The sequence below is a fragment of the Macaca thibetana genome, chromosome 14, assembly GCF_024542745.1.
Source record: "Macaca thibetana thibetana isolate TM-01 chromosome 14, ASM2454274v1, whole genome shotgun sequence".
Classification (NCBI taxonomy): Eukaryota; Metazoa; Chordata; class Mammalia; order Primates; family Cercopithecidae; genus Macaca; species Macaca thibetana.
The window spans coordinates 59326715-59350520 of NC_065591.1; the positions used below are offsets into that span (position 1 = coordinate 59326715).

Consider the following 23806-nt stretch of genomic DNA (forward strand, 5'->3'; position numbering starts at 1 on the left):
CGTTTTAGAACTTCTGAAACCTATTGTGGAGGCTTCTAGGCTATTGGATAATGACTAGAACTTGGGGAGGGAAAGGTATTTAAAGATCTAAAGCTTATACAGGCCCTGCCTCTGTGGCGAACTGAGTGCCTGGCTTGGAGAGTGACTGGCAGAGGGAAAAAACGGGCTGCCTGGTTGGGACAGAGAACTTCCTAGTTAATTTGGAGTAATTTAAACAGGCATTCGCTTAGGGTATCTACATTTTGTTGTGTCAGGAAACCTGTACAAATAATCTGTACAAGTGGCCAGCCAATTCTTGAGCTGTGAAACTGCAAATGGAATTCGAAATTCCAGACAGCAGTCTAGCACTGATGGGGAAAGGTCTCCCTCTTGTGGAAATTTTAGGGATTACTGGAAAGCTGGTAATCTATACATTTAACAGCCGAAATCCGGAAGAAATTTTCTCTTGTCAGGCAATTCCAACGCAGTGTATGTAGAACCCCCAATAGTAAGGGCTGCAATTTATTTGTTTATTTTTATTTATTTATTTATTTATTTATTTATTTATTTATTTATTTATCGAGATGGAGTCTCACTCTGTCGCCCAGGCTGGAGTGCAGTGGTGCAATCTCAGCTCACTGCAAGCTCCGCCTCCTGGGTTCACACCATTCTCCTGCCTCAGCCTCCGGAGTAGCTGGGATTACAGGCGTCCACCACCACGCCTGGCTAATTTTTTGTATTTTTAGTAGAGACAGAGTTTCACTGTGTTAGCCAGGTTTGTCTCAAACTCCTGACCTCAGGTGATCCACCTGCCTCAGCCTCCCAAAGTGCTGGGATTACAGGCATGAGACACCAAGCCCAGCCAAGGGGCTGCAATTTAAACTCAAGCTATCTGGATTAGAATCCTTGTTCTGCCACTTATTAGTTGTGTGACCTGGACAAAGCACATCAGTTTTTGAGCTTCAATTTCTTTCTGTGTGACATGGAGATAAGAGATAATATAAGGTTGTGAAGATACAATGAGATAGTACTTAGATCAACAGATAAGACAGAAGAAGACTTTTAGTACCTGAGGCAAACTTTTAAAGTTGCATCTTATATTTCATCACCAACTATACAGTATCTACAGCCTTACACATAGTAGATGCTTTATCTGTATTGACTATCATTGATTTAATGAGGTCTAGCTGATAACTTCCCCAGTCTTCCATGCCTTGTCCACACTGTCTATTGTCAGGAGAGAGGAAATCTATGGTTACAGTGACGTGGAGGCCGAAGGAAAAGTTAAATTTTAAAAACTGCCCCTCACCACCCTGCCCTGTGGAAGATGTAGGGAGTATTTACTTGATGACAATAACTTAGCTCTATCTAGAGTCAGGGAATCATCCATTTATTCCCACCCACCCCTGCCAACACACACACTGTTCTGTGTCAGGCTCAGACCAAGAAGCTGGGGATATACCTGTTAGTAGGAAAGGCCCTGCCCTACAGGAGACTCCAGCTCAGGAGAGGATAGGGGCAAGAATAACATACTTGCCTCCCCCCATCAGCCAGCATGAGGAAGCAGCACAGAAGCTGTCCCCTGCAGACCTCCTGTCAACAGTCACATGAACACCCAATGTCACCAGTGTTGACAGATGATCTTCCAGTCATTCCTGGGAGAAGGCTCTCCATCGCAGCTGCCTACATCTTACATAGGATGAAGGTCACCTCTCTGTGTCCTGAGATCTTGCCACACTCCAATCACACTGTCTCATGTGGAAATTCATTTAAAATGACTCAGGATACTTGTAAGCTCCACTGAAGCCATCAGATCTTTGACACACAGGAAGGGGAGTGTAATGTGGAAGGAAGTGTCTCAGCCCCGTTCTTGGGTAGGCTGAACAAGGGTGAAATCTAGTCCTGAAAACTAGACAGTTATACATTTTATTTTACCCCATCTCTATTCTGTGAAGAAGCTAATCCTTGGGGGGATATTTTTCAGCTTCCAAATAGAAATTAAACTAGGAAACCAATATATGTGGTTGTGCATGCACATTTGTGTGCACATGAGTGCATGGGTGGTGTGATGGATGGGCACCCCCCCAATGCAATAGCTCTTTGACTTCATCAATGCATCCAATCTATCCTCCTTTTCTCTCTGTTTACCCACCTGCTCCTGGCTTTCTGCCATTTAAAATAATACTTTGTAATCTAACATTATAGTAATTCCTTCGCAGATACGCTCAGCTCCTGCGTTCCCCTCTCCTCTGTCATTTTCATCTGGCTGAACTTCAATCTCAAATGATCCCAATCACTTTTATTTTCTTCTTCTGAACCAGAATAGCTGAAATTGTTACAGTAAATTCTATAGCTAGAAAAAGTGATATAATGATAAATTCATGATCCCCAGACTCACATGGTTCCTCAGTGCTGCCTGGTAATTTTTCCATGTTTCTCTAGTCAGCTTGCTCTTTTTCTACAATAACTTTTTCATAACTTTGTAGATCTTTTCATATTCTCTGCATCCTCTGCCCTCACACCACCCACTTTCACTTATTGATTTTGTCTTCTATTTTTAGAGATAATTTAGAAGCCATCCAGACAGACATTCCCTTGTCTTTGTTACAACAGATTAAAACCCTGCTTGCATCTGTAGCCATCCTCTCCCTTTCCCCTTCTCTTATATCCTAATATTTTACAGATGATGAAATACAGGTGCAGAGAAGTTATATAGCTTGCCTAAGATCACACAGCTGGCAAGTAGTCGAGCCCAGGTCCCAGTTGATGAAACATCCCTCTTACAAAGGGCTGATACATTTATATTCTTCTATCTCTCAGGGATCTGATTATCTTAGTTATTCCCCCTCTCCTAGTTGAATTTTTTTTTTTTTTTTTTTTGAGATGGAGTCTCGCTCTGTCACCCAGGCTGGATGGAGTACAGTGCCACAATCTCAGCTCACTGCAACCTCCACCTCTCAGGCTCAAGCGATTCTCTTGCCTCAGCCTTCTGAGAAGCTGGGACTACAGGTGCGCACCACTACACCTGGCTGATTTTTGTATTTTTAGTACAGACGGGGGTTTCACCATGTTGGTCAAGCTGGTCTCAAACTCCTGACCTCAGGTGATCCACCTGCCTCGACCTCCCAAAGTGCTGAGACTACAGGCGTGAGCCACCTCGCCTGGCCCTCTCCTAGTTAATATTAGGTCATCAGTGACAAAAAACTGAAAATAACAGCAGCTTTAAAGGAGGTCAACATTTATTCCTCCCTCACATAGACACAGCCCATGCAGGACTTGCATGACAACACTGTGATCAGCAGGAAACCAGGCTGCTTTGATCTTGCCCATCATCCCCAAAATGTGGCTTCCACCATCCCCAAAATGTGGCTTCCATCTTGTGGCTCATGCTCCAGCCATCATATCTACACTCTTGCCAGCAGGAAAAAGAGAGCCCTTTCCTTTAAGGACACTTCCTAGAAGTTGCACAAGACATTTCTGCCTTTATTTCCATGGCTAGAACTTGGACACATTATTCTACTGCAAGGGAAGTGAAGAAATGTCATTTTTGTTCCAGGAGGTAATTTACTCTGCTGAAATTCACAGACTCTACTACCATAGAAGATGAGAGAATGGCTATTAGAGGACAAAGACAGTCTTAGCCACACTGTTTCTGACATTTTCAACCTCTCTTGCTCAATTTGAAAATCCCATCAAGATTCTATCATTAAAAGTCAAAATGAGGCAAATCAACACAAAACAAATGCAAGCTTTTTACTAGACCTAACCCAATATCCTTCACTACCAGTGTTTCTCTGCTCTGTTTAACAGAGAGTATCTCGAAAGAATGTCCTGCACATGCTATTCCCATTTCCTTGCATTTTGACCACCACCAATCTATTAAAATGGCTAAGGCACCTTATGACTTCCACACAAATATATCTAAGGGGCCCTTTTCAGTCTCTTTCTTCTCGATCTGTCAGCAGAATGGGATGCATTTGATTGTTCTCATCGTCTTTGACACTTTCTTCTCTTGGTTTCTCCGACATCTCAGTCTTAGTTTTTAGATTGTTAAAGCAAACTAAATATGGCCTGAGAAAGATTCCATACTTCTATATTTGAATCATCATTGACAAATCGTAACATAGCTTAATAGGCACACAAGATTGAAAACCTAATTTAAGACTATGCATCTGTAATGATAGCTGAGTCTTGGCCAATCCCAGCAGTCATACTTCAACCACTCATAGACTGCTGAGTGTTCAAACTGTGTTCAAATAAGGCAAAGGCCAACCTGTAACCTATCCAGCTGTTTCTGTACCTCATTTCCGATTTTTGTATATTACTTTACTTTTTTTTGTCTATAAATTTGTTCTGACCATGAGGAACCCCTAGAGTCTCTCTGAATCTGCTTGATTCTAGAGGCTGCCTGATTCATGAATCATTCATTGCTCAATTACACTCTTTTAAATTTAATTTGGCTGAAGTTTTTCTTTCAACAACATAAATTTGTCACTAATAAGAGTTTTAATTTTTTTCCAATTTGATTTTCTGTCTTTTGATTTTGCTTATGGTAGGTTTTGTAATGTGGATTTTTTTTTTTTTTTTTTATACTTTAAGTTCTAGGGTACATGTGCATAACGTGCAGGTTTGTTACATATGTATACTTGTGCCATGTTGGTGTGCTGCACCCATCAACTCGTCATTTACATCAGGTATAACTCCCCGTGCAATCCCTCTCCCCTCCCCCGTCCCCATGATAGGCCCCGGTGTGTGATGTTCCCCTTCCCGAGTCCAAGTGATCTCATTGTTCAGTTCCCACCTATGAGTGAGAACATGCGGTGTTTGGTTTTCTGTTCTTGTGATAGTTTGCTGAGAATGATGGTTTCCAGCTGCATCCATGTCCCTACAAAGGACACAAACTCATCCTTTTTTATGGCTGCATAGTATTCCATGGTGTATATGTGCCACATTTTCTTCATCCAGTCTGTCACTGATGGACATTTGGGTTGATTCCAAGTCTTTGCTATTGTGAATAGTGCCGCAATAAACATACATGTGCATGTGTCTTTAAAGCAGTATAATTTATAATCCTTTGGGTATATACCCAGTAATGGGATGGCTGGGTCATATGGTACTTCTAGTTCTAGATCCTTGAGGAATCGCCATACTGTTTTCCATAATGTTTGAACTAGTTTACAATCCCATCAACAGTGTAAAAGTGTTCCTATTTCTCCACATCCTCCCCAGCACCTGTTGTTTCCTGACTTTTTAATGATTGCCATTCTAACTGGTGTGAGATGGTATCTCATTGTGGTTTTGATTTGCATTTCTCTGATGGCCAGTGATGATGAACATTTTTTCACGTGTCTGTTCGCTGTATGAATGTCCTCTTTTGAGAAATGTCTGCTCATATCCTTTGCCCACTTTTGGATGGGGTTGTTTGTTTTTTTCTTGTAAATTTGTTTGAGTTCTTTGTAGGTTCTGGATATTAGCCCTTTGTCTAATGAGTAGATTGCAAAAATTTTCTCCCATTCTGTAGGTTGCCTATTCACTCTGATGGTAGTTTCTTTTGCTGTGCAGAAGCTCTTTAGTTTAATTAGATCCCATTTGTCAATTTTGGCTTTTGTTGCCGTTGCTTTTGGTGTTTTAGACCTGAAGTCCTTGCCCATTCCTATGTCCTGAATGGTATTACCTAGATTTTCTTCTAGGGTTTTTATGGTATTAGGTCTAACATTTAAGTCTCTAGTCCATCTTGAATTAATTTTCGTATAAGGAATAAGGAAAGGATCCAGTTTCAGCTTCCTACTTATGGCTAGCCAATTTTCCCAGCACCATTTATTAAATAGGGAATCCTTTCCCCATTTCTTGTTTTTCTCAGGTTTATCAAAGATCAGATGGCTGTAGATGTGTGGTATTATTTCTGAGGACTCTGTTCTGTTCCATTGGTCTATATCTCTGTTTTGGTACCAGTACCATGCTGTTTTGGTTACTGTAGCCTTGTAGTATAGTTTGAAGTCAGGTAGCGTGATGCCTCCAGCTTTGTTCTTTTGACTTAGGATTGTCTTGGAGATGCGGGCTCTTTTTTGGTTCCATATGAACTTTAAAGCAGTTTTTTCCAATTCTGTGAAGAAACTCATTGCTAGCTTGATGGGGATGGCATTGAATCTATGTATATTTAGAAAACCCCATTGTCTCAGCCCAAAATCTCCTTAAGCTGATAAGAAACTTCAGCAAAGTCTCAGGATACAAAATTAATGTGCAAAAATCACAAGCATTCTTATACACCAGTAACAGAAAAACAGAGAGCCAAACCATGAATGAACTTCCATTCACAATTGCTTCAAAGAGAATAAAATACCTAGGATCCAACTTACAAGGGATGTAAAGGACCTCTTCAAGGAGAACTACAAACCACTGCTCAGTGAAATAAAAGAGGACATAAACAAATGGAAGAACATACCATGCTCATGGATAGGAAGAATCAATATCGTGAAAATGGCCATATTGCCCAAGGTAATTTATAGATTCAATGTGGAATTTTTATTTTATATTGTCAAAATCCTGACTTTTCCTTTTATGGGTTATGTGTTGTGTCATACCTAGAAAGACCTTCTATGCTCCAAGAGAAAAATCCTGTGCTTTCTTCTTCTACTTTATTTATTTATTTATTTATTTTTTTGAGACAGGGTCTCACTCTGTCACCCAGGCTGGAGTGCAGTGGCATGAACTCGGCTCACTGTAACCTCTGGCTCCCAGGTTCAAGTGATTCTCTTGTCTCAGCCTCCCAAGTAGCTGGGACTACGGGTATGAGTTACCATGTCCTACTAATTTTTGTATTTTTAGTAGAGACAGGGTTTTGCCATGTTGCCCAGGCTGGTCTTGAATGCCTAAGCTCAGGCAGTTCGCCCACATCGGCCTCCCAAAGTGCTAGGATTACGGGCATGAGCCACAGTGTCCAGCCAACTGTGCTTTCTTCTGAAGAAGAAAAAAAATAGAAATTGTGGCTCACATGGATCTTCATTCAGACTTGACGTGTCCCACTGGGAAGCTCTGCTGGCCCCAGCTGGTTCCAAGCATCATTTCTTAGAAAATGTTGCAGACATGACTCCAGAGCAGGGATCTGCTCAGAGGTGGGGCTGGGCAGAAACCCTGTTTGAAAGGTCTAAGGGCCACACTGGAATGTAGGGATTCACTTTTTTTTTTCTTTTTTTTGAGACAGAGTTATGCTCTTGTTGCCCAGGCTAGAGTGCAATGGCAGGATCTCAGCTCACCACCACATCTGCCTCCCGGGTTCAAGGGATTCTCCTGCCTCAGCCTCCCAAGTAGCTGGGATTACAGGCATGCACCACTGTGCCTGGCTAATTTTGTATTTTTAGTAGAGATGGGGTTTCTCCATGTTGGTCAGGCTGGTCTCGAACTCCCAACCTCAGGTGATCCACCCGCCTCGGCCTCCCAAAGTGCTGGGATTACAGGCATAAGCCACCTTGCCTGGCCAGGGATTCACTTTTTTAAAAAAAAACTTTAAATTATTATTATTGTTTTTTGAGACAGGGTCTGACTCTCTGTTGCCCAAGCTGGAGTGCAGTGGCACCATCTTGGCTCACTGCAACCTCCACCTCCTAGGCTCAAGCCATCCTCCCATCTCAACCTCCCGAGTAGCTGGGATTACAGGCATGTGCCACCATGCCCAGATAATTTTTTTTTTTTTAAATAGAAAGAGGGCTTCACCATGTTGCCCAGGCTGGTCTTGAATTCTGAGTTCAAATGATCTGCCTGCCTTGGCCTCCTAAGGTGCTGGGATTACAGGTGTGAGCTACCACACCCAGCTGCGATTCACTTTTGACCAAGAGAAAAAACTTAAGACGAATCCAGTTGTCCATAAAGTGACAAGGAATATCTGCTGCACATTTGAGGATCTTCTGATCAACTTAATACAGAATCTGGCATCTTTACATCTCCTTAGGGCCAGATGACCATAGCCACTCCCAGCCTCAGATACTTTTTTTTTTTTTTCCATGTAACTCTTTTAATAAATAAAGCATATTCATGGCTTAGATTTTAAATCACATTTACAGATGAGGGAAAACTTCTAGGCCTAAACAGGTAACAGTAAAGTGACTACTGCTGGAAGGAGTGGTGCGCCACACGCACCTTAAGCCTCAACAGTGGGGACTGCAGGGCCAAACACCAAACACATCACCTCTAGGCCAGACGGAGAGTGGAGACCCAGGAAGCCCATGCGACCACCATCTGCCCCTTCCCCTAGTGTTGGAGAACCAACTGGACACTGTGTTACTTTCAGATGAACTGGAGGTGGGTCCTGATCATATTACATGAAGCTTTCCACCACTGTGAACAATTAGGCAAGGCATGAGTGACAAGAGGGGCATCACTGATAAATACAGAGCAATACTGGGGCAGTAAAGAGGAAGCTACAGAGACATTCGTGTTTCTTCAAATATCAGAAGCTTCCACATCATAGCAGGAGAGCTGAGGATGAGCTCCACCTCCTGAAGGCTTAGTCCAAAAACTTCCTGTTGGCATTTTCACCAAACAAGGCTCCCCGGACTTCTGGCATCATCTGCTGGGCTATGAGATCCAGCCGGCTTTCCAGGGTGTTGGAAACCTTTATTTTACGATCCCCATTATAGATCTCAACTCCACCAGCTATGTCTTCAGGCAGGTAGGACTCCTGGTCAATTTGGACATCAACATCGTTTTTGGTGGCAATTTTGTACATAGGGATTGCCTTCTGCACTGCAGCCTTTACCAGAGGGAAATTTTGTTTCCTGCAATGAACAATTGTTCGAGGCTCCAGCAACTGGTACAAACCCTGGAGAACCAGTCCATCCAGCAGCGCTTGGTACCTGGTTGTGTCTTTTACCACCTTGCTGAGTCTCTGTTTTGCTTCATTTAGTAGGTCTGTGATAAGGTCATCTCTCGCTCTGAGGACTTTGAGTCTCGCTTAATTCATCAAATTGGACATCTGAATTTTCTTCTGCTGCTCAATCTGTTTCTCTTTCTTCTCATAATATTCCATAATCTTTAGTCTTTGGGTTTGCACAAGCCAACCTTTCTCTATGTTGAACTCTTCTTCTGCCTTTGCATCTATTTCTTCTGCTTTCTCATTGGCTTCTTGTTCAATGAAAGCCATCATATGCTTTATCTGCTTTTGCACGTCAGCATCGCTGAGAGTCGTGGCGAGAGCAATGCTAGGTCAGTGAGCAGCAGGCTCGAGGTTACGTTTAAAGGGTGAGGGGAGATGAATGGGCAAAGGGAAGCCCTGTGCAGATCTCGGTTTCCTTTCTCAGATACTTTTAATATATTGATGAATTTCAGATTTATATTTTCATTTCATGCCTCTCTTCTGAGCTCAGACATCTCTAACTTAGCTATGTCCAAAATGGAACTTTCGATCTTTCATTCTGATTTTGACACTGCTCCAGTCTTTCCTAACTAGGGATAGGTGCCTTGGCATACCAGACACTTCGAGTCATTACATTTTTTTAAAAAAATTTTTTTAAATTCTTTTTTTTCTTTAAACCATTTTTTCTTTTCTTTTCTTTTTTTTTTTTTTTTTTGTTAGGTAGGGTCTTGCTGTCTTTCCCAGACTGGTCTCAAACTCCTGGGCACAAGGGATCCTCCTGCCTCAGCCTCCTGAGTAGCTAGGACTACAGGCACACACCACTGCACCCAGCGCTTGGAGTCATCTTTGATACTTCATCTCCCTTTACCCCTACATTTTATTAATTATCAAGTCATGTCTGTTTCTTCTCTAAAACCTATCCTAAATCTTACCTCTGATCACCTCTGTAGCTATTGTCTTAGCCTAAGTTACTACCATCTCTATCTTAGATTTCTACAAGTTATCCTAACTGGTTTCCCCTGCTTTCACCATTGCCCCCAACCCCACAGTCGATTTCCCATAGCCCACTCTTCTCTTTTGAAATTGTATATCAGATTGCTTCATTCCCCTGATGAAAATTAATTAATTAATTCTACAAATTAGTATAGAGATCTACAGTGCTCCAGGCACTGTTCCAGGTATTGAGGGATACATTAGTGATGGGGATACATCAATGTTTTGAAACTAAGTATTCAAAAATCCCTGCTGTCATAGAGTTTACAAAACAGCAAACAGTGCCATGAAGGAAAATTAACAATGAAAGGGGTTGGGGAGAGCTGGGGTGGGTGTGCAATTTGAAGCAGGGTGATTATGGGATGTCTCATTAAGAAGACTATATTTGGGTGGCCAGGTGCGGTAGCTCACACCTGCAATCCCAGCACTTTGAGAGGCTGAGGCCGGTGGATCACAAGGTCAGGAGTTCAAGACCAGCCTGGCCAAGATGGTGAAGCCCTGTCTCTACTAAAAATACAAAAAATTACCCGGGTGTGGTGGTGGGTGCTTGTAATCCCAGCTACTTGGGAGCTTGAGGCAGAGGACTTCTTGAACCCAGGAGGCGGAGGTTGCAGTGAGCCGAGATCATGCCACTGTACTCCAGTCTAGGTGACAGAGTGAGACTCCATCTAAAAAAAAGGAAAAGAAGACTATATTTGGGCAAAGATTTGAAGGAGATGAGAAAGTAAGCTTTGTGGATATCTGAGAGAAAATATTCCAGACAGAAGGAACAACACGTGCAAGGTGTTGTGGTGGGAGCACATCTGGGCAGTGCTGAGGAAGAGCAAGGAAATGACAGTGGCCGGAGTGGAGTGGGGAATGGAAGGAGTAGTAAGAACTGAAGTCAGGCAGTCAACGAGAGACTGAAGTCAGGCAGTCAATGAGAAGGCCATTGCTGGGACTGATCTGAAGGCCTTGAGCAGAGAGGTGGCCCTGCCTACCGCACCAACCCCAGCTCCTCTGGTTCCTGCCCTGGTACACGGAATGCATGCTTATTGCTGTTTGAACACACTCAAATATTTCCCTTTTATGGCCTTCACACTTGCTCTTCCCTCTCCCTGGAATCCTCTTCCTCCCAGATCTTTATCCCATGCCTCACCCCTTCACATTATTTATGCTTCTGCTCAATGGATCTTTTCTGACCACAGATTTGAAAATAGCACCCTACCTCCCTTCTGTGTTGATTAGGGTCCTACTAGGAAAACAGGAACTACACTGTGCATTTTCATAAGATAAAGTTTAATACAAAGAACTGGCTACATGGGTGATTGAAAAGGCAGAGACTCCAACCAGGAGAGTGAGGCGACCCAGAGACTAGTAACCAAGACAAGTTGCGACCGCCCCTAGGTTGGAGGGACAGAGAAGAGTTTTTCCAGGAACAAGGTCACTGTGTAGAAGTGACCTATTCAGCAATGGAGGCTTAAATGAGATGCAGTCACAGTGGAGGCAGAGGACAAGGTGGTGAAAAATCCTGGCAGGCTGCTTGATTCTGACTGCCAATCTCCTACCAGTTGCTCTGAATGGTTAAAGTCCACCAGCTAACAGGAGCCTGGGAAATGCAGCCTGCAGAGATCAGCTCCCCAACAATTCAGAGCCAAGCAGGAGGAGCTCTGGAAGCAAACCTGAGGAGCAGGACCTCACCCTGTCCTTACCCAGTTTTATTTTTCTTTAGGTCACTTATCCCTACTCCTATTCCATTCTATTTTGTTCTACTCTAATATGCTCTGTTTAGTTCTTTTCTGTTCTAGTGTTTCTATTCTACTCTCTTCTATTCTATTTTACTGTTTCTATTCATTTGTTCTCTTCTCTTCTATTTTTTACTTGTTTGCTGTCTGTCTCTTCCACTAGGAATGAACTGCACAAAAGTAGAGACTGTTCACCAGTGTAACCCAAGTAGCTAGAACAGTGGTTGGAATATTACAGGTGCCAAATAATTATTTGTTGAGTGAATTAATGAATAAATTTGCTTGCTGTTAAGATTCAAGAGGGCAGGAAATATATATACTGTGTTCATTATGATACACCCAGTGTCTACCACAGTACCTGGTCGGCATGTGTATTAGTTTCCTAGAGCTGTTGTAAAAAATTACCACAAACTTCGTGGCATAAGGCAACATAAATTTATTCTCGTAGTTCTGGAGATCAGAGGTTTGAAATTAAGATGTCAGCAGGGCCACACTCCCTCTGAAGGCTTCAAGGGAGAATCTGCTCTTTCTGCTTCTGATAGTTCCAGGTATTCCTTGGCTTATGGCTGCATCACTGCAATCTCTGCCTCTGTCTTCAGTGGCCTTCTCTTGCGTGTGTTTCTTATAAGGACATTTGCCTTTGGATTTAAGGCCCATCAGATAATCAAGGACCCTGAGATCCTTAACTTGATTACATCTTCAAAATTCTGTTTTCCAAATAAGGTCACATTCACGGGTTCTGGGACGTGGGCATAACTTTTGGGGCGGGAGAAGCAACTATTTAACCTGCTACAGAACTTAAGAAATGCTTGCTGGCTGACTGGCTAGACTGACTAGTTTCCCTGGGTCTGCTTTTGCCCCTGCCCAATCCATCTTCCACAATGCCACTAACCTGACCTTTCTAATTAGAAAAAGGCTTCTTTTCTTTTTCGTTTTCTTTTTTTTTTTTTAAATCATAACTTCCTACTTGGAAGTTTGAAAAAACTTCTGTGTTTTTCCATCCTAGGGGGAAAAAATTCATACTTCTTAGCTCAGCTACAAGATCTTCCATCTGTTGTTCTCTGCATCCCTATTCAAGTCTCTCTTCTCCCACTCTCCCCACTTTTCACTTTGTGCTCCAACCACATGGGTGACCAGGGTCCTCTGTACGTTTGTGAAGTATATGCAGTTTCTTCTTCCTCAAATAATTTCCTATCCTTTGACTGTTTGGCAAACGCCTATTCATCCTTCAAGTCTCAACCAAAATGTCTCTTCTATGCTGCCATCCCTGCACACTGACCCCACACCCCTATCTAGAATCCTAATATGTAGATGCTCATTTGATATTTGTTTGAATAAGTAAATGAGCCCAAATGGGATGGGGGCTGAGAAGGGTAGGACCTGGATTGGGCTCGGGTCTGGAAGAAAAGGAAAATGGGAAAAGTCACACCTGGTATCTGGGACAGGTGCCAGTGACTGGTGGGATGCTGGGACTGGAAGCATTTGGCCTTTGAGTAATATGGCCTGAGATAGATGTGATGGGAGGCCTGCCTATGGGAGGTGGCGAGATGGCACAGGGGTGTGTGGTCTGGTGTTAGAGGACCAGCAGATGCAAGGCACAGGTGGGCTGTCATGCTATAGAATCTAGTCTTCTCGGGCCACAGTTCCCGGGATGGTATTAATTAACTCAACAGACCACCTTTGTTATGAGACCTGGGCACAGCTGTGGCCATGTCTGAAGGGGGACCCAGGAGCACAGGCAAAACAAAATGCAAAGACCCGATGACCAGAGGCCTCTCTGGAGACCAGTGGGAGGGGGACGATAAACGGAGGAAACAGATGGGACCTATCCAGCTCTTGGGGATCAAAGAGCCCCCACAAACACCACTCCTTATGTCCACTGAGTAATGGTCTTTAGTTACCTAGGCACAGAGGGTCCTAAAGGAGAGGACTGTAGATCACTGAAGGGACTTGGTCGTGGGCGTCTGAGAGAGGCTCTGGTCTTTGGGAGTCAAGAGCTGTAGGTCCCGGTCATTGAATGACCTGATTGTGAAGCCAAGCCTAAGTGAGCTTGAATGAGGGGTTCTGGTCACTACAGAGCCTTAGAGAGAGGCCCTGGTCACTGTGCGCATGACCTAGGGGCCCTGGTCACTCGGGGGTGGGACTGGGGGCTACATGAGGGGCCCTGATTCCTGAGGAGACTGATCTAGAGGCTGTGGTCACTAAAGGACTTGAGCGGGGGGCTCTGGTGACTGAAGCCTGAATGAGGGGCTCTGGTCAGTGGGGGCTTAAGGGAAAGGCCACTTCTGTTGTTCCTGAACTGAGGTGGGGAGGGCTTCTCAGTGCTCCCTGTCAGCCCAGCATTCTCCTGTGCCCTCCCAACCTGACCAGCATGGCTCGCAATAGCCAGAAGATGGCACTGTGGCCTCGCATGATGAGAAGTGGGCAGGCTGCAGGCAGTCCTTGGGGTGAATAAGCTCAGCAGAGACAAGCTCAGGTGCTGCCTCCAGCAGCTTTGGGAGCTGCAAGAATTTGGGAGGGGGTGTGGTAAGACAGACCTTGATCAAACTCTCTGGGGTGATGGCCCAAAGCAGACCCCCTGGAAGCAGAGAATGCTGTGCCATGGGTTAGAAGGCCTCAGAAGGCAGGACGGGCTTGGTCAATAGCTCCAGAGCTCAGAACAAACTTTAATGCAAATGTGGCCCAACATACCCAGATACACTTTCACTCCAGGATGAATGCAGCTGTCCCTGTCACACCACAGATCCAAGACAAATTAAGATGTACCCTGAACATTAAGCTGTCATTTCCCGGCACTCTCAGTATTCCAGAAGGAATTAAGAGTCTGCACTCTGGCACAGTCAGAACTTGTCATAGCCCAGAACTCAACACCTCACTCATAGGGTGTGGCCACATTCCAGAACCATGTCACAGTCCAGGGCCTTGTCATACCCCAGATATAGACACAGAGTGGGGCTCTGGCATCCCTCAAATAATGGCACGTCCCAGGAACCTCCATGTACAGAACAACCCAGGGCCTGTCCTGTCAATCTTTATATGCTGGCACTTCCCAGGGGCTTGTGACAGCCCCTGCTTGGCCCTGAGCTGTGATAGCATCTGGTATGTGACAGCTTGGATGTGACAGGGCCCTGGGATATGGCAGTATTGAGTATACAACAGAGTCCTGAAATGTCCCTGTCTTGAGGGTTGACAGGGCCCTGGGCTGTGACTTTATCCACAGTGTGCAGTAACTGATTCCAAAACTCACACCTGTGGGTCTGGCCGTCATCAACAAGTATTAGTGATCAGAATTCAAAGCAATTATGGTGACAAGCCCCGTGGGGGATACAGAGTGTACAAAGCAGTGATTCTCAAACTATCCATAGTGACAAGACCAATTTTATTCTAAAAATTTGCATTTCAAATCCATTGCAGATTGACATTTTTGTAAAATGCAATTAAATTGCTAGAAAAACAAAATTTGGCCAGCGTGGTGGCTCATGCCTGTAATCCCAGCACTTTGGGAGGCCGAGGCGGGCGGATAACCTGAGGTCAGGAGTTTGAGACCAGCCTGGCCAACATGATGAAACCCCATCTCTACTAAAAATACAAAAATTAGCCAGGTGTGGTGGTGGGCGCCTGTAATCCCAGCTACTCAGGAGGTTGAGGCAGGAGAATCGCTTGAACCCGGGAGGCAGAGGTTGCAGTGAGCCGAGATCGCACCATTGCACTCCAGTTTGGGGGACAAGAGGGAGACTTTGTCTCAAAAAGAAAAAAAAATAAAAGAAAAAAAATTTAAAAAGACACAAAATATGAACCCAGCTTGTAAAAATAAACTTTTTATTTTGCAATAATTTTAGATTTGCAGAAAAGTTGCAGAGAGTGGACAGTTACTGTGTGCCCTTCATTCAATTTTCCCTAATGTTACTATCTTAGATAACTGTGGTACATTTATCAAAACTAATACATTAGCAATGGCATGGTACTATTCACTAAACTACAGACTCTCTTCAGATTTCAGCAGTTTTTCCACTAATGTCCTTTTTCGGTTTCAGAATCTAATTCAGGATACCATATGGCATTAGGTGTACTTTTTGTTATTAGATTAAATGATAAATAATTATTCTGTCAAATTGCTATAAACATTTCAAATGCTTACTCTCCATTTCTGAACTTACTTTCTCATGGGAACAAATAACTTGTAGGTGGATACTGGCCTGTAGGCCACACCTTGAGTAGTGCTGGTATAAAATGGCTACCTGTCATATATACGGTGGTGTGGCAGGGAAGTGAGGGGTGGGAAGCAACTGGCATTTACAACTAGAGCACAGGGGTGCGGAGGAAGCAAAGGTGGTGGTCATGTGGATGGGTCTTGGCCATGGAACACAGTAATGGAAATGGGAAGCTTTTGGAATGCAGTCCCAAAAGATACCTAGTAAGATGGTGATCCTGCAAGTGTGCATTTGTGTGCATTTTTTGAAGTTTTGTTGTAAATACCTGCAACAACCAGCAGGTCCTGATGATTATTTATGAGCTCATTGAGCTACAAATGTGGGTAGAGAACTTAGAATTTTTTTTCTTTTTCTTTTCTTCTTATTTTTAGAGAGGAGAAGAAATACCACACACACGGATCAGATGCCTCCAAGCTGAAGAAGGTGAGGCATAGAGATCTCTTACCACGAGGGAACATATCTGAGCCAGTCAGCACCAAATATGTTAGCAGTGGCAGGTATCTGAGTTACTGGCAGCGAATCTGTACCCGTCTGCAGCAACCTCAATTCTTGCCTCCGTAGAAGAAAGAATTCAGCCAGGCACGGTGGCTCACGCCTGTAATCCCAACACTTTGGGAGACTGAGGTGGGAGGACCATGTGAGGTCAGGAGTTTGAGACCAGCCTGATCAAAATGGAGATGCCCCATCTCTACTAAAAATACAAAATTAGCCGGGCATGGTAGCGCATGCCTATAATCCCAGCTACTCAGGAGGCCGAGGCAGGAGAATCGCTTGAACCCAGGAGGCAGAGGTTGAGGTGAGCTGAGACTGCACCATTGCACTCCAGCCTGGGCAACAAGAGGCGAAACTGTATCTAAAGAAAGAAAGAAAGAAAGAAAGAAAGAAAGAAAGAAAGAAGAAAGAATTCGACTGAGGAGCATAAGGCAGAATAAAGGACCAACGCAAATTTCAGAGCAGCAGTGGAAGTGTATTAAAAAGCTTTAGAATAGTAAGGAAAGAAAAGTAGGGAAGTACACTTGGAAGAGGGCCAAGTGGGTGACCTCAGAAACCAGGTGCCGAGAACTTATAATTTGAAAAGACAAAGTTGGCTCTGGAGATTCCACAGTCTGACCTAGGCCCCTGCCAGTCCAATGACTCTGGTGAGTCAACGTTGTCTTTTAGACTTACGTCTAAGATTGCACGACATGAGATCCGGAAGCACAAAGGTTCAGGGATAGCAAACTCCCCCCGAGGAGGGAGGAAGGGAACAGGACAAGGTGGATGTGTTCATGCTTCAGGGCTTCATCCTGCCCACATTATGATTTGGGACTCCAGCAAGCGGAGAAGGTAAACACACTGGTCTTAGTCTCCCAGTGACTGTACGGTGGAGTAAATAAAGTAACCCCAAGGAGGATTCTGAGGATGAATTGAGAGTTATATGCAAGTGTTGGCATGATGTCTGGCATGAAGTAGGAGCTCCCCCTTTCTGCTCAGGACAGTCCTTGTGGGGTGATCAGTTTTCTTATCTTTAACTGCTTCTTTTCCTCCAGGTTCCATTGGTTTCATAAAGCTGTAATCAAGGTCCTAGTAGGAGGTGCGTGGCCTAGGTCTCATCACATCCTGGATTCTGTCAGCTTCCTTCTCTTTGCATTAGTGCCACTCATCCTTCAGGTGTCAGATGGAAGCCTCCAGTGGGTTTCACAACACTTCCCTCCCATCACCTCTAAGATGCGTTTGCTGCTAAACACTTTCTGTAGTCTATCATTATTGCTATTTGATTATGAGTATAGTAACAGCAAAAACCATGCATGTCTTATTTTCCACTCTATTTCCAGCACCTAGCCAGTGTCTGGCCCAAAGTCAACATTCAGTAAACCGTTGTTGGATGAATAATTGGAAGTAAAGTATGTGATTTTTTCTTTAAAATATTTTGAGTGTAGTTAACAGACAGTAATAAACAATGCACAGTCAGGTGTCAAATAATCTTTTCTTGGAGCTGAATAGGTTGCCTGGAAAAAAGATAGATCTGATATATATGAATTCAATATACCATAAAAATGGAATAAAAAGTCCTTGGGGGACAGGTGCAGTGGCTCACGCCTGTAATCCCAATGCTTTGGGAGGCCAAGGTGGGAGGATCGCTTGAGTCCACGAGTTTGAGATCAGCCTGGGCAACACAGGGAGATCCCTATCTCTACAAAAAAAAAAAAAAAATATTAGCTGGGTGTGGGGGTGTGCTCTTGTGGTCCCAGCTACATGGGAGGATTACTTCAGTTCGAGGAGGCTGAGGCTGCAATGAATGGTGTTTGTGCCACTCCTCTCTACCCTGGGTGACAGAGCAAGATCCTGTCAAAAAAAAAAAAAAAAAAAAAGTCATTGGAAAAGAATAACATTTTTTTTGAAATGGAGTTTCGCTCTTGTTGCCCATGCTGGAGTGCCATGGTGTGACCTCGGCTCGCCGCAACCTCTGCCTCCCGGGTTCAAGCAATTCTCCTGCCTCAGCCTCTGAAATAGCTGGGATTACAGGCACTTGCCACCACGCCTGGCTAATTTTTTTGTATTTTTAGTAGAGACTGGGTTTCACCATGTTGGCCAGGCTCATCTTGAATTCCTGACCTCAGGTGATCTGTCCACTTCAGACTCCCAAAGTGCTGGGATTAGAGGTGTGAACCACCGCACCCGGCCAAGAAATTTATTCAATATAAAGTTCTGGGAAAACTGGTTACCATCAGATCAGCCTAGATCCTCTTCTCACATTGTATACCAAGTACTTTCCAGATGAACTAAAGAGCTTTAAAAAAAAAAAATTCCCAGAAACACCAAAATATTTATCAAATCTCTGGAAGGAAGTAATGTTTCCATCTTAGAAGCAGTAGAAGTGATCACAAAGGAAAAGATTAACTGACTTGGCTATGGAAGTATTTTAAACTTTAGCACGTCAAAAAATAAAAGTTAAGCAAAATAAAAAAGGCAAACTAGGGAAATATTTGCAGTCAGCTGCATCAAGAACTCCCATAAACTGACTTCAAAAGAATACACTGAGGCAGTGAATAGCAGGCAAAATACATGATCAGATGATTTTCCAAAAGAAAGACATAAAATGGTGCTTAATCTTCATAATTAAAGAACTCCAGGAAGGAGAGGTCAGTGGTGGCCAAAGAGTCAGGGAGAATTTTGCAGGGGAGATAGAGTGTAGGCTTGTTCTTGAAGACAGACTTTAAAGAGACAGAGGCTAGAGATGCTCACATTAGTGGGGCCTCCCCTGCCTACTGACCTCTCCTGTGTTCCCTGACTTTACAGAGCTTCTGAGGCCTAGAACTGGATTCTAAGTGTCTCCTGGGCCACCATAATCTCTCAGTAATGGAAGCAGCTTTACTCATAGAAGCATACCACTGTGGAACTTAGGGAAGTCTGGCAGAGGGGAGTTCTGGAAGGAGGATTCTGCAGCAGTGGGGAGCAGGGCAAGGGCCTTGAGCTTCCCACCCCTATCCCCACCTCTTTCCCCAGCAGTCTGAGAGTTTTCTGACTTCAAAACTAACTGCTTGCCCAGCCTTGTCCCCAACCTCTAATTGGAGTTGGGCTGTTCCTTTTTAACAGCTTTCCCAGGAATGTGAACAAAACTTTGATTCCTCTGAACAGTTTGAACTGGCATTTTCATTTTAGGGTCTTTTCTTTATACTGTATTACTGTGAATCTATAGCTTTAAAAAATTAAACAAGCAATACATAGTTAATGAAGAAAGTACTGATATAGATGGCATTTTATGAAAGTTTTTCTGAAGAACAGAGGAAGAGAAAACATAAGATATAAATAGCTCACCTACGTCAAATTTCCAAAGCACAGGATTCGGATCACACAATAAGGAGACCCTGGCACTGGGCTTTCTGGTGCCTCTCCACTAGGTTCCAGGCCTGGCTAGATCAGGACATCTCACTGGGAGGCCACATTGGAGAGACGTCTTGACATCGTTATTGCCTCAGGGCCAAAAGCCCCGATTCACTCTTGCAACTTTCTCCTGCCAGGCCTCCCACTCAGCTCCCTTTCTGGTCTAAAGATTGTGACTCATCCTCAGCCGTGCATGGCGGCCATTCTCAATCTTTTCTCCACCACCCACACACAATGGATGACATCCATATTCATACACACTCTCAAAGGTTAAACCCAATTTTATCGAAACCCTGGAAGAATTTTGGCAGGAAATCAAAGCCAATGGCAAAAATAACTATTACATTTCAATGCAATACAATGACTTGAAAATGACATGACAATTGGTGTGTTAGCAATCTTCCCACCGCTGCTGGGTGCATGTGTAGCACAGGTTTTGGAGAAGCAATTCCTGAGAGCTGGTTGTGGTGCCACTCCCTCTTCTCCCCAGTGAGGGGGACATTATTATAGGGGTAACTTAGTAGTGTGTCACTGTTAAGCCTCATGCATCTATTTTTAATTGCAGTTATTGGGGCTTATTGTGTATCTGTTTACACGTCTGTTTTTTTTTTTTTTTTTTTGAGATGGGGTCTTGCTCTGTTGCCCAGGCTGGAGTGCAGTGGCGCAATCTCGGCTCACTGCAAGCTCCACCTCCCGGGTTCACGCCATTCTCCTGCCTCAGCCTCCCAAGTAGCTGGGACTATAGGCACCTGCCACCACACCCGGCTAATTTTTTTTTTTTTGTAATTTTTAGTAGAGATGGGGTTTCACCGTGTTAACCAGGATGGTCTCAATCTCCTGACCTCATGATCCGCCTGCCTCAGCCTCCCAAAGTGCTGGGATTACAGGCGTGAGCCACTGTGCCCTGCCTATGTCTGTTTTCACAAAAAAACTTTTCTGTTAATTACTGTCTCTTTAGTGTCCAGCACAGTGCCTGACATTAATCAAGAGGTTAAACAAATGACATTAATCAATGATTAAACAAATGAGGGAACAAGCCCACTTTGCCGTGAAGCTTGTATGCCCCTTGCTCTGACTCTAAGAAATTCTGCCTTTCCTGTCTTCTAATCTCTGGCCAGCCCACCAGCAGCACTCTGCAACATTTTCTAAACACAGTTTGCCTTCTTGTTTGAACTGTTTGTGCTAGTCCAATATGTCAACCCTGACACCTTGGCCCTGTTTTCTGGAAGTCTTTACTCAACACTTTTGTCTTTTCCAGTCCTTAAGAGTCTTTGAGATAGTCTCAAGAACTGGAGACTGAGAGGTTTCTCTTAACTCTCCCTTCCCTAGCAGGAGCTCTGGGTTGGCTCTCCACGTCGATTTTGAATATTTGACAGTAGATTTATGCCTTATCCACTTATTTTATAGCACCCAGAGCATGTAGTGCAGGCCTAGACAAATAGTAAGTCCATCTCCTTTGTAGTATATATCACATTTTCTTTCTTCTTTTTTTTCTCTCTCTCTCTCTTTTTTGACACAGTCTTGTTCCATAGCCCAGGCTACAGTGGAGTGTAGTGGCACAATCTTGGCTCACCGCAACCTCCGCCTCCGGGATTCAAGCAACTCTCCTGTCTTAAGTCTCCTGAGCAACTGGGACTATAGGCACATGCCACCATGCCTGGCTAATTTTTTTTTTTTTTTTTGTATTTTTAGTAGAGATGGGGTTTCACCTTGTTGGTCAGGCTGGTCTCAAACTCCTGACTTCAGGTGATCCATTCGCCTCGGCCTCCCAAAGTGCTGGGATTATAGGCATGAGCCACCGCGTCTGGCTATGTATCATATTTTCTATTAAATAAATAATCATACAGTTTGTCTAACAGCTGTGTCTCCTAATTGGAGGTGAGTTTCACAAGGACATGAATTCTATTTTTTTTAGACAGAGTCTCACTCTGTCGCCCAAGCTTGAGTGCAGTGGCATGATCTCGGCTCACTGCAACCTCTGCTTCCTGGGTTCAAGCAATTCTTTGCCTCATCCTCCCAAGTAGCTGGGGTTACAGGCGTTCACCACCACGCCTGGCCAACTTTTTGCATTTTTAGTAGAGACGGGGTTTCACCATGTTGGCCAGGCTGGTCTTGAACTGCTGACCCCGTGAGCTACCCACCCTGGCCTCGCAAAGTGATGAATTCTATTTTATACACTGTTGTTTCCCCAACACTTTGCATAAGGCTCAATACACAGCGGAGGTCAATAAAGTTGTGTGGTAAGAGTGAATGAATGAATGAATGAATGAATGAATGAACGCATCGACTGAATGGCTGACTTGTTATACTTTTGATAAACGGGAGGGTTTTGTTTTTTTTTCTGAAAAAAGGCCTTAATGCTGAAGGTTCTGTTTGTAGAGGGAAAAACAGGCCTTAGGGGCAGTTGGTAAACAAGAATAGTGGTTAATGTTTAAAGGAACTCCATGGGCAGCTCCATCAAGTGCAGGGAGCCCAGCATGAGTTAAAACAAAGAGGAAAAAATGGCTCTGGGAATGGGGGGAACAGGAATAGGGATGGTGAATCACAGTTTCCTATATCTGGCCCACCAAGTTTTCCTGTAATTTGTATTTACCTTAGACCCTGTACTAAGTTCCCAGAGGATGTGGAGTAAAAGTGGAAGCTGGTTTGTTTATGTTACACTGTTCATGTGGATTACTGCGTGGCAGAAACATTTTGGAGGGTTATTGCTAATCACCCCAATGTATGTGGGCTGGGGCTGGGGTGGTCAAAGCCGGCCTTTCGGGGGACAACCCTGGGATTGCATCAATTAGCCCAGTAGGGCCCACACCTCCTTATGAGACCCGGGTGCAGCTGTGGCCCCTCTCTGGACAAAGGGCATAGGGATGGAGCAGAAGGCAGAGCCTTGGAGATGAGAGGCTCCAACAGCTTCTCAGGGGAGCAGAGGGAAGCAGAAGATAGTTGCGTGGCCTGAGGGAACCTGCCCAGTTCTTGTTATGCTCACTAGACCTTAATTAAAGACCTTTGGTCATGCAGCTCTTAGCTCTTAGGTCAGGGTCCCTGAGGAATGAGGCTGATCAAGACTGTTAAAGGTCTAAGCACATCAAAGATTATGCTTGGTTTCTACATGTTATTCAAAACAAAATGGTATAAGCCATAAAATAAGTACAAAGACAGTTAATAAAATGTATCCTACGATGGTCATATTGATGGTCTTTTGCAAATACTGAATTCTTTTTTTTTTTTTTTTTGAGACGAAGTCTCGCTCTGTCGCCCAGGCTGGAGTGCAGTGGCATGATCCTGGCTCACTGTAACCTCTGCCTCCCGGGTTCACGCCTTTCTCCTGCCTCAGCCTCCCGAGTAGCTGGGACCACAAGCGCGTGCCACCATGCCTGGCTAATATTTTGTATTTTTAGTAGAGATGGGGTTTCACCATGTTAGCCAGGATGGTCATGATCTCCTGACCTTGTGATATGCCCGCCTCAGCCTCCCAAAGTGCTGGGATTACAAGGGTGAGCCACCGTGCCCAGCTGCAAATCCTGAATTCTTAAAAAACTTTTTTTTCCTGTTTTGTGGTTTCTGCTTTCGTAATGTCATAGCTCTTTCTTATCAGCTTATTGAAGAATCCGTCCCTGATGAGGGGTCTGAGGGAGGATTCCTGTCAATGAAACTTGAATGAAAACTAGAGAAACATGTCCTTAGCTCACGGAGAAGCAGAGTGAGGACCCCGATCATTGATGGGCTCAGTGAGGACCCTGGTTACGAGGGGACTGAGCGAGGGTCCCTGGGAGGCCTGTGAAGGAGACCCCTGGTCACTGAGGGGGCTGAGCTGGGGCACCTTTGTTGAGGTGTCTCAGAGAAGGTCCCTAGTTACTGACTGGGGTGAGGGTGAGCTTTGGTCCCCGAGGAGCCTAAACAAGATGCTCTGGTCATTGGGGACCTGTGGAAAAGTACCTGATCACTGAGGGGTCTGAGTCAAGGGCCCTACTTGCTAAGGGCCTGGGTGGAGGCATCTGGTCACTAAAGCCTGAAGGAGAGGGTCCTGATCAGTGGTTCCTGAGTGAGAGACTCTATTACTGAGAAGGCCAAGGAGGACGTTTGTGTCACTGAGTTAGGGTGACCAACTCCTGACAAAACTGAGGGTGGGGGCCCTGGCTCTCAGAGGGTTGAAGAAAGGGCTCTGGACACTGAGACGACTGAGGGTATTC

General features: G+C 44.4%; 1 protein-coding gene and 2 long non-coding RNA genes across 5 annotated transcripts in view; 1 reads left to right on the forward strand and 2 right to left on the reverse strand.

Moving 5' to 3' along the window:
- The window catches only part of LOC126935311 (uncharacterized), a 39589-nt gene that overhangs the window by 13517 nt on the left and 2266 nt on the right, over positions 1-23806 (forward strand). For 2 of the 3 annotated variants that reach the window (XR_007719217.1, XR_007719219.1), the window contains exon 2: positions 16127-16178. This is a non-coding gene — a long non-coding RNA (uncharacterized LOC126935311). Of the gene's footprint in view, positions 1-13706; positions 14644-16126; positions 16179-23806 lie in introns of those variants that run through there. The other variant, XR_007719218.1, reaches the window with a different exon arrangement.
- The window catches only part of LOC126935301 (uncharacterized), a 57498-nt gene that overhangs the window by 1740 nt on the left and 31952 nt on the right, over positions 1-23806 (reverse strand). The window lies entirely within an intron of this gene.
- On the reverse strand, positions 7980-9264 carry LOC126935228 (V-type proton ATPase subunit E 1-like). Its single transcript, XM_050756458.1, is given in 1 exon segment — positions 7980-9264. A coding segment is annotated over 1 exon segment (639 nt). The 5' UTR covers positions 9119-9264; the 3' UTR covers positions 7980-8479.